At 57.0% G+C, this 10,539-nt stretch overlaps 1 protein-coding gene across 1 annotated transcript; it reads left to right on the top strand.

Annotated features, from left to right (window-relative positions):
* The first annotated feature begins 2,384 nt into the window (after positions 1–2,384).
* Positions 2,385–10,181, top strand: TAGLN2 (transgelin 2). The gene is made up of 5 exons (XM_067728309.1): positions 2,385–2,521; positions 7,666–7,872; positions 8,347–8,521; positions 8,819–8,921; positions 9,228–10,181. Exons 2-5 carry the CDS (start codon positions 7,693–7,695, stop codon positions 9,367–9,369), a joined length of 600 nt encoding a protein of 199 aa, XP_067584410.1. The 5' UTR covers positions 2,385–2,521; positions 7,666–7,692; the 3' UTR covers positions 9,370–10,181.
* Positions 10,182–10,539: the final 358 nt, after the last annotated feature.

Below are 10,539 nucleotides of genomic sequence, written 5' to 3'. Positions count from 1 at the left end.
AAAAAGGAGGGTATTCTTCCTGAGGGTACTCTTCCTGAATGAATGGATGTACGTTCAATATCCATTCAAAAAGCATTTACTGAGTGCCTACTGAGGTCAGCTATTGAATGCCTACTGAGACCAGCCATTGAGCTAGATGCAGAGGAACTACAAATTTCACAAGACATGTCTGCTCTTGGGGAGTTCTTTCTGGTCGGTGAAGCAGGCAAGTAAAGAAATAGTTACAGGGCTTCCCTGGTGGCGCAGTGTTTGAGAGTCCGCCTGCCGATGCAGGGGACATGGGTTCGTGCCCCGGTCCGGGAAGATGCCATGGAGCGGCTGGGCCCGTGAGCCATGGCCGCTGAGCCTGCGCGTCCGGAGCCTGTGCTCTGCAACGGGAGAGGCCAAAACAGTGAGAGGCCCGCGTACCGCAAAAAAAAAAAAAAGAAAGAAAAAAAAAAAGAAATAGTTACAGTACTATGTGATAAGTTCTGTGATAAACTATGTGTTGGTTATTAAGGCAGCATGAAGGAAGGAGTCAGCAAACAGTGAATGCTTACAGCTTGCGCTGGGATAAATTGGGACGATTGCAGGCATCATCACAGGAAGTGAGAACAATGATGACAGCCACAGCTGAGCACTCACTATGTGCCAGGCACTGCTGTAAGCTCTTTACATGTATCATTTAATTCTCTACCACTCTGAGGTACGTAGTACTATTAGCTCTATTTTATAGACTAGGGAACTGAGGTGCACAGTGCTTTAGTAAGTTGCCCAAAAGTCACAAAGTTGGTGGTGGATAGAGCAGGTGAGAAGTCAGTCAAGGGAGGAAACGCATCCCAGGCAGAGGAACAGCCTGTGTAAAGGCACGGAGGATTCCTTGGCCTACCAGGGAATCACTGGAATATAGGGGTAGGGAGGATCAGGCAAGAGAGAATGGAAAAGTGGGAAGGCACTGGTTTTTTTTTTTAATTATTATTTTTAAAATTTATTTTATTTTTGGCTGCGTTGGGTCTTCGTTGCTGCGCGTGGACTTTCTCTAGTTGCGTGGAGCGGGGGCTACTCTTTGTTGTGGTGCGCAGGCTTCTCATTGCAGTGGCTTCTCTTGTTGTGGAGCACGGGATCTAGGCGCACGGGCTTCAGTAGTTGTGGCACGCGGGCTCAGTAGTTGTGGCTCGCGGGCTCTAGAGTGCAGGCTCAGTAGTTGTGGCGCACGGGCTTAGTTGCTCTGCAGCATGTGAGATCTTCCCGGACCAGTGACCAAACCCGTGTCCCCTGCATTGGCAGGCGGATTCTTAACCACTGCACCACCAGGGAAGTCCGGCACTGGTTGGTGATGCGCTTGAAAACCAGGCTCAACTGGGTCTTCTATCATCTGTGAAGAACTCCACTGATGGATGTAAGCAGGGACTCCACCCCAGAGGGACTGCTCAACTGAAGCCTGAAAACAGGGAGGAGGGAGCCCTCCTTCAACCCCCAAACGAGGCTCTCCTCCACCCTCAGAGACAGAAGAACTGCCAGCCTCTTCCTCCACTGAGGGTTCTTTTGATCCCTCCAGGATTAAGAAGAGGTGCCAGGTCATAGAGGAGGAAATGAAGGGGAAAGAAGTCAAGTCTGGGGACTTCCCTGGTGGCGCAGTGGTTAAGAATCCGCCTGCCAATACAGGGGATACGGGTTCGAGCCCTGGTCTGGGAAGATCCCACATGCCATGGAGCAACTAAGCCCGTGCACCACAACTACTGAGCCTGCGCTCTAGAGCCCGCGAACGACAACTACTGAGCTCATGTGCCACAACTACTGAAGCCCACACACCTAGAGCCTGTGCTCCACAACAAGAGAAGCCACCACAATGAGAAGCCCACACACCACAACAAAGACTTAACACAGCCCCCAAATAAATAAATAAATTATAAAATAAAAAAATAAAATTGTTTAAAAAAAAAAGAAGTCAAGTCTGAACCCTGGGTCTCAACGCTGATCATGCCTCTTGGGCCCTGGGCACGGAATCACCTCACTGCTAGTCTGGGGCTTGAAGAAGGTGGGGAGCAAGACCACCAAGACCAGGAGCTGTCCTGGCCTGCTAGCCCCAGTCCTGCCTCACCCTAGACGGTTGTGTGTGTGTGTGTGTGGAGTGGGGGCAGTGAGCGTCTTCCTGTACCTCCATTTACTTAACCACCCTTTTTAAACCAAGAGGTTTCTTCCCATATAAAAACGCCCACAGTCTTGAGCTAACCTAGGCAGAAAGTTTCCCACTGGGGCACAAGTTTAAGGGCTCTGGGGTAGGGGTATAGGTTCTCAAGAGTGGAGGCTACTGCCTCCAGGTCCTTTAACTCAGGTTCTTCTCCACCGCCCCTGTCTTTTAAGCACTGCCCTCAGCTTCTGGACTGCGGCGCCTTTAAACCCTCTCGGCCCTTGCCCCGCCCCTGGTCCGCCCCGTCCGAGGCGGGAGCAGGCTGAAAACCTCCGGCCGGGCCCGGCCCCGGCGCTTCACTCGCGCTGCAGACCCCGCCTGGAGTGCGCAACTCTTCGGTCCGCGTGAACGGTGAGCTGGAGGGAGGGGTCTCTAGAAAGCTAGAAGCCAGAGCTTGCGACTTGCTCCAGTGAGCTTGGTGATCAAGGGCTGGCAGGCAAGGGTCCGTTGACTGCTTTGCCCCTCCCCGGGCTGTCAGGTCTGTCCCCAGGCTCTGACCCCGCATTGTTGAGCAATGAGGTCAGCCGCTGTTGCTAGTGCATAGACGGGGCCGTCCGTCCGGATCAGGGACTCGGGGACTGCGTCCCGCCCGCCGGCTCCAGCCCTGGGTCTTCGCTGGGGTGGGGAAAGGGGGGCGTCAGGGATTAGCTGGCTGGCCCCCAGTGATGGAGCGTACAGGGTCCCGGCGCCCACCCTGGCCAGCTCGGCGCCGCCGGGACTGCCGAAGCGACACTTCACTTCCTAGTTCCAGGAGCACGTGTGGGTGCTGCCTGCCCTCTGCGTCCCCGAAGCCGACCTTTCTGTTCATTCTCCTGCAGCTCGTTTTTCTGGGGATTCGGCGTCGCGGGTTGGGGCGAGGGGGCTCCGTGCGCGGGTCCCGCATGGCCTCGCCTTCCCGGGTTCGGGCGGGGAGTTGAAGCTCCAATCGCCTCCAGGAGAGTCCCCCCGACCTGAAACATCTGGGAGGCTGCAGCCTTGACTGCGCCCCATCATGCCCTGTCTGTAGGAGGTGGTGTTGAGGGAGGATGGATGCTTTCCAGGCCTCCAGCCCCTACGGGAGCCGATGCCCCCACCCCTTGCCCCCTGCTGCTGGGAAAGTCGGTGGTGGCTGCGGGCGGGCGGTCGGGCGGGCTGCCCAGACCACTGCGTCACCCCAGCGGCGGGCGGTGGGTGATTCATCCCAGTAACGGCCCAGGGTGTGGCGAGGGGGGGGGGCGGCAGGACCGGAAATGGACTGCCACCTCCCTCCCCCACCCCCCTCCCTCTGCAGGCCTCCTGGAGGCTCCTGGAGCCGCTATCTGTGAAGTTCTGGGGCACCTTGGTATCTGTGAGCAGAAAGAAGTGGGGTAGAAGTGAGGATGGACTGGTGTGGGGATCCGGTGTAGGAGGAGGCCTGTGGCTCTCCTAGTTTTCTGACCCCAGAGCACCCGACAGAGGGACAGCTCCCCGTCTTTAACCCCACTCCCAGTTTCTCCTTCCTAGTCTACAGGGAAGACTGCCGAGGAGGCCAAGGTAGGGTGGGGCCGGCAGGGCCCTCCCCTTCTAGAATCAACAAATAAGTCTTTGTCCAAGTGCAGTTCTCCCCCCACCCCCCCACGCCCCCCCACTCCACAGCCCGGGTCCCTCTTTTGCTCTCCGGGGATTGGCCTCTAATCCCTTCTCCCCACCCCCATCCCCTCTCCCCCACCCCCATCCATTCTCCCCCACCCCACATCCCTTCTCCCCCACCCCCATCCCTTCTCCCACCCAGGATTTTCAGTTATGGGGCTCTCTAGCTAAGAATGTACCTTCTGTTCCCAGGATATTTCTTCTACTCCTGAACTATTTCCTTAAATCTACTTCTCTACCCCAAAACTTGTAATTTCCCTTCTCCACACGCCCTCCGTACCCTCCACAGCTGCTTCCTTGAGGAATCCCTTGCACCTGTCTGTACCTGTGAAACGGCCCCTTTCCCAAGGATCCCACTTCTGCTCCCCGCCCTCGCCCCGCCCCCGCCCCGCCCCCACTCGGAGCCTCCCCGCCACTCCTGCGCCGAGTGGATGTTTCTGCCTGGTGCCCCCACCCTGCCCCATTCCTGTGTTTGGTACACAGAAGCCATGGCAACGGCCCCCACCATACCCCTCCTCCTGCGCAAGCCTTGTGGCTTCCTGTTTGTATAGCTTCAGCTTTCTCTTCTGCTCGCTGACTCTTGATACCAAGGCGGCTGCCCCAAGGTGGCCCTTCAATCGTAGGTCTCCCATCACCCCCGCTCCCTGTGGCTCTTCACTTTGGGGGCAAGTATCCCTGTTTCGTCTTTTCAAAATAGTCTTAATGCCAATTCTGGATTGGGAGGTTCCCCTGTGTCCTCTTTGCACAATGAATGGAGAGTCCCTTTGTCTTTCCAGTTCAACACCCCAGCCAGGAGCCCTGGAATCCTACTCCCACCCCATGTCCGCTTTTTCTTTGGCGTCGGCGGTGGGGTGAGGTCAGCTTCCAGCCCAGGGTCTGGGTGGGGCTGAGGGCTGGAGTGCCTTTTGTGGCCCCTCCCCCTTTCCCAACTGTTGTAACCTTGTGGGTGGGAGTGAGGGCTGTTCCCACCGCTGTAGGCAGCTCTGGAGTTTAGGTTACTCACTGCCAATCCACCCCCCAAGCTGTGCAGCTGTTGTTTTCCCTTCCGACCCCCAGCTCTGGGCATCTCCCACACAGCCTTTCCCCACTGCAGTAGGCAACTGGCTACCTTCCCTCCTTTAAGGGAGAGCCAGGGTAGGTCCCCTGAGTGTCACTAGCGTGGGCCACTCCAGCTCCAGCGGCCGCAGCCCCTCAGCGTGTGCCTGCTCGTGGGGGTGGGGAGAGAAGCCGTGGGCAGGCTGGGCCCGTCTGGCCTGCCTCCTCCCAGAGCTCTGCTTTACAGCTCTGGCACCTCGGGATCTAGGGCAATGGCTCCAGAGTGGAGCCGAGACACTGCAGCTGGAGTCTGTGACCTTGCCAGATGTGCCCAGGCACCAGAGTTTAGGAGGGAGACCCAGAGGTGGGTCTGGGAGGCCGAGTCTGTCCTGCCCGTCCATACCGTGACACTGGAGGGGTCACTCTTCGGTCCTGCGCTCCCCTCCTAAACCTGGTGTCTGGGTTAATCATTCTCCTGTCCTTTCTTTCCCTGGGCCATAGTGATCCCTGGGCCTCAGGCCACTTGGCTCCATGGAGACAGCCCTGAGGCCCAGGTGACGACAGTGGAGCTGCTCCCAGAAGTGAGGTCTGAACACTGGGCTGGGAAAAGGGGGCTTACTGGTGGCAGCAGCCTCTGGCCCCCTCTCCTTGCTTCTCAGGCTCCCAGCCGCGGCCCTGTGCGTCAGGGGTCACAGGCTTACGGGGACCGAGTGGCTCTCGGCTGGGCAGCTGGGGCTGGGCTGAGGGGAGGGAATCTTGTCTCCCTTTCTCCACTCGGCCGGCCTGCCCTGCCCCTGCTGAGTGTGTGCTGGCTCGTGGTGTGGGTCAAGGCCCAGACTGACCTTTATCTGGCCTGGCTTCCGGGCTGGGCGAAGTGGGGCTGGGTCGTCTTAATGAGGTTTAAAAATAACTGATCATGGGGAGGATCGCTGCCGGAAATGTGCAGCCCGATAGGCTGCAGTCGGAAGGAGCAGCCATGTTGCAGTGGGGGGAGGGGACTGGCCCGAGCCCCACCTCTGCTGGGGCTGAGAGGTGGGAGGACGTTTGAGGCAGCTGCTGTCCCTGTGGCCTGCCCCGAGGCCCAGGGGGGGGGGGTTGGGGTGGCTCAAACTGCTGTGCGGGGGACCCAGGGAGCCAGAGTGACTCCGTCCCTTAAGTCTGACCTGGCCTGGGGCCAGAGGTAGGGAGAGGCAGTGTTTCTCCTCCCTCCCCTTGCACAGAGGTGCCTGGCCTGGGGGATCCCCTTTTATGTACAGTCAGCCAGCTCTATCTCAGAGCAGAAAGAAGAGCCCATGGGGAGGGGATGGGGGCAGGAAATGGGGTCCTGGCTCCCCCTCGGCATGGGTAGCATTCCTAGGACAGGGCTCTGGGTGTGGGACCTAGGCAGGGAGGTGGCAGGTGGGGACAGACTGCCCACTGCGAGGTGCTGTCAACCCAGGCCAGTGGTCAGGAAACCACCCAGTTCTTCCTAACTGAGGTCCTCCAACTAAGTTAAAGAAACCCCGCTGTGTATTTCCCCATCCCTCCCTCTCTTCCCGGGTTTCCCTAAAAATGCCACCCAAGGCTCCTGGATTAGTGCCCTATTCCTGCTGTGACATATTATCACAAACTGAGTGACTTAAAGCCACACACATGTAATATCTTGCAGAGCTAGGTTTCACTGGCTAAAATCAAGGTGTTGGCAGGGCTTGCATTCCTTCCAGGGGACTTAGGGGAGATTCCATTCCTTACCTTTCCCAGCTTCTGGAGGCCATCTGCATTGCTTGGTTCATGACCCTGCATCACTCCAACCTTGGCTTCCTTCTCACTTCTCCCACTCTGACTCATCTGCCTTCCTCTTTCACTCATAAGGACCCTTGTCGTGAGTGCATTGGGCCCCCCTGGAGACCCAGGGTACTCTCCCTATCTCAAGATCCATAATTCAATCACATCTGCAAAATCCCTTTTGCCATATCAGGTAACATTCCCAGGTTCTGGGAATTAGAACATAGACACCTTTGGGGGGCCATTATTCTGCCTACCACTGCTTCTAGAAAGGAAAGTAGAATTAGATATTACCTCTTTTCTCATGGGAAGCCCCTTTGCCTGGTGAAATCTGTTAAGGGCCTACTCAGACCTACCTCTTCCAGGAAGCCCTCCAGGCTGCTTCTGCCAATACTCCTCTCTCAATTCCTATAACATGTGGTCTGACTGTGTAGTTTAATATTCATCATGTACAACTCTTGCCCTTTCATAGGTGCTCACTTTGTCTCTCTGATGGCACTGTGGGCAACTTTAGGACCAAGGACTTCTGTGTCTTCCACAATCCCCAGCACAAATAGTGGGTGTTCAATTAAAACCCAGTGGCTAATTAAGGGTAGATCTGTCCAGTCCCCTAGCTCCTGACATAGGTTTCTCCAGCCACTCCACATTCTTTCCAAATCATTCTCTTGCCCAGAACTGGAAAAGGCAGGGTTGGGGTTAGAATGACCAGTTTGCCTTTGCTAAAGCTGACCACCCCAAATGAGGGGCGGAACCCCCAATCCTGGCCTCATTTACCCTATTTTCTATTCCAGTGGGTTTTATACTTCATTGTAGCAGTGGAACCATTCAAATGAAATCTAATGGGAAGCCTCAGTAGAGTAGACAGGCTACCTGTCACAGGGGTGGAAGAACCCAGAGGTGCCTTAACACCTCCTAGAGTTCTGAGCACTGAGAGTCTAGCCTATGTCCAGGGGTTAAGGTGAGACTTCCCTCATTTGGTGGCTGTTCTCACCTCCAGGGCCCACCCTGGGGATATGGTGTGTGTCGGAATCCCCCACCCCACAGGCTGCAGAGTGCTGACCACAGGCCTGTATGTGTCCTCTCCCCAGTTCCCCCAGACACCACCGCCCTTTGGAATGGCCAACAGGGGACCTTCCTACGGCCTGAGCCGGGAGGTGCAGCAGAAGATTGAGAAACAATATGATGCAGACCTGGAGCAGATCCTCATCCAGTGGATCACCACCCAGTGCCGCAAGGATGTGGGCCGGCCCCAGCCTGGGCGCGAGAACTTCCAGAACTGGCTCAAGGATGGCACGGTGAGAGCTTGGCGCCGCTGACCAGAAGTGCCAGGAGAGCAGGGCTGGGTCTGAGGGACCGGGGATTGTCTCAGCTGAAGAATGGAGGGCAGCCCCCTCCCAGCTCTTCTTGAGCCGGGATATCTTCATCGTGCAGAGGCCCCCTGCTTTCCTCCCTCCCGCCGAGGGAAGTGGGAGGGTGAACGTGCCTCCCTGCAGTGGAAGCCGTGTGTGACAGAAGGAAGAGGAACTCTAAGGGAAGAGCTGGGGGAGGTGTGCTGTAGTTGGTAATCCTGGAATAGCACGGTTTACACTCTGGGCTCAGAGGCAGGGGGCTGGGCAGGAAGGAGCCTCCTGCTCACTCCAGGTAGAGTCAGAGCTGTCTTCAGGTAGGAGAGGCCCCTCTGCGGTTCACTGTCTCTAGCGCCGAGCATGGTACATTCTGATCTGTGGTAGGCAGGGCCTCACTTCTGCACACCTACTGTCCTCACCCAGGTGCTATGTGAGCTCATTAACGGGCTGTACCCCGAGGGGCAGGCCCCAGTGAGGAAGATCCAGGCCTCCACCATGGCCTTCAAGCAGATGGAGCAGATCTCCCAGTTCCTGCAAGCAGCCGAGCGCTACGGCATCAACACCACTGACATCTTCCAGACTGTGGACCTCTGGGAAGGTGGGTCAGGGCCAGGGCACCGTCATCCAGAGGACCAGAGGCTGGGCTGGGCCATGTCCACCAGGGAGAAGGGGCAGGTTCCTGATACCTGAGGACAAAGAGTGGTGTGTGTGTGTGTGTGTGTGTGTGTGTTTATGGAGGAGTTGGCCATATTGGGGGTTGGGTTGGAGAAGGGGTCGGGAGACCAAGAGTAAAAGAATTAGGAAGCTGAGCCTGCTGACTTAGTGATAGAGGTGGAAGCCTGGCATGCAGGACCCCAGACCCACTGAGGCCAACACACCGCCTCCCCCTTCCCAGGAAAGAACATGGCCTGTGTGCAGCGGACACTGATGAACCTGGGTGGGCTGGCGGTAGCCCAGAACAATGGGCTCTTCTCTGGAGATCCCAACTGGTTTCCCAAGTGAGTACTGCTGGGGCAGCCCAGGCCCCGGGCCGGCGCGGTGATCCTTCCCACTCCTGCCCCTAGGAAATGCCCTTTACAAAGCACTTTCACATTCCTCGTCTCACTTAATCCTCATGAGTCTCCCGGGGTGGCAAGGGACAGTCCCTTTTGAGAGATGACCGGGTGGCTTCAGAGAGCTCAAGGCTCTCCAGGGCAGAGCTGGCACCAGTACTTAAGCCAAAGAAAGCCTGTGCTGTGTCCATGGAGGACATTTACTGGGGCAGCCTCCACCCTCCTCCTAACCAACGCTCCCTTTCCACCCAGGAAATCCAAGGAGAACCCTCGGAACTTCTCCGACAACCAGCTGCAGGAGGGCAAGAATGTGATTGGGTTACAGATGGGGACCAACCGCGGGGCATCTCAGGCAGGCATGACCGGCTACGGGATGCCACGCCAGATCCTCTGATCCCACCCACAGCCCTGCCCCTGCCTGCCGTGAATGGTTAATATATATATATATATATATGTGTGTATATATATATATATATATATGTATATATATATTTTAGCAGTGACATTCCCTGAGAGCCCCTGGAGCTCTCACGCTCCCCTCTGCCAGGGTGGGGGCCTGGCCTGTCTCCTCTGGGAGTGCCTGACGATGGCCTCCCCACTGTGCTTACTAATACATTCCCTTCTCTAAATCCACCAAAACTGGACCAACTGGCCTCTTTTCCACGGGACCAAAATTACGGGGGCATCACCCCCTCTCCCCACCATACCTCTTCTCTTTCTCTCTGGCCTCTCTTCGCCTGAGCCCTGTGCCCTAATCCATTCCTTGGCTGGGAGTCAGGGATGCTGCCTAATGGCCTTCTCCCCACAAGTACGCCTCGCCCACAGCTGTGGCTGCAGGGACTTAATTTATAGGGAGGGGTCTGTGGCGGCTGCCCCCCCAGCCCCAGCTGGACTACGCTCACCACACTTCTGAGGCAGCCTGCCCTGGCAGAGGCCTTCAGGCTTCTCATTTTCCATTCCCCTCTCTGTGGCTAACGGGTGGGGGTGAGGGGACTGGGGAGGGAAGGCTGCCCACCATGGGCTGGGGCTTGAAGAATCTGAGTTTGCTGGTTTAAATAAAGAATCTCTGTCTTTTTTTGGATGGACTCTGGCTGTGTCTGGGGCCACTGAGTCCACTGTTGGGAAGGGAGGAATGTGGGGGAAGGGCGGTGACTGGCTCCAGGGAAGAGGGCTTTGAAATAAAAGGTTACAAACATCTCCCCATCATCGATTTCCTTCCCATTCTTTTTCTCACTTGGTTTAGGGGTGGGGTTGAGATGGGACAGGCCCTTCCAGCTGCCCTCGGGCTAGAAGCCATGATGACAGCATACGTGGGCAGGCTTCACAGGGAGGGAGGGCCGTCACCTACCCAGGTGCTCCTGGCTGGGCCCTTCCCACAGCCAGAACAGTTCTCAGCCACTGCAGGAAGGTGGGGCCGCCGTCCACACAGCCCTGAGTCCTGGCAGGTGTCTGGGTGGGAGGCCCTCAGGCAGGCTTGATGCAAGGTGACCTCTGGTGGCCAGACCAGTCCGGGAAGGAGCTGGTGGTGGTAGCTGGAGGCAGGAAGCCTTGTTGATCATCCCAG

The sequence above is a fragment of the Pseudorca crassidens genome, chromosome 2, assembly GCF_039906515.1.
Source record: "Pseudorca crassidens isolate mPseCra1 chromosome 2, mPseCra1.hap1, whole genome shotgun sequence".
Lineage (NCBI taxonomy): Eukaryota > Metazoa > Chordata > Mammalia > Artiodactyla > Delphinidae > Pseudorca > Pseudorca crassidens.
This window is presented reverse-complemented; position numbering and strand designations above follow the sequence as displayed.

Coding starts and splice junctions, on each gene's coding strand:
- TAGLN2 (XM_067728309.1), top strand. CDS start 7,693: ATGGCCAACAGGGGACCTTCCTACGGCCTGAGCCGGGAGGTGCAGCAG. Junction 8,522..8,818: donor GACTGTGGACCTCTGGGAAG/GTGGGTCAGGGC, acceptor CCCCCTTCCCAG/GAAAGAACATGGCCTGTGTG. Junction 8,922..9,227: donor GATCCCAACTGGTTTCCCAA/GTGAGTACTGCT, acceptor CTTTCCACCCAG/GAAATCCAAGGAGAACCCTC.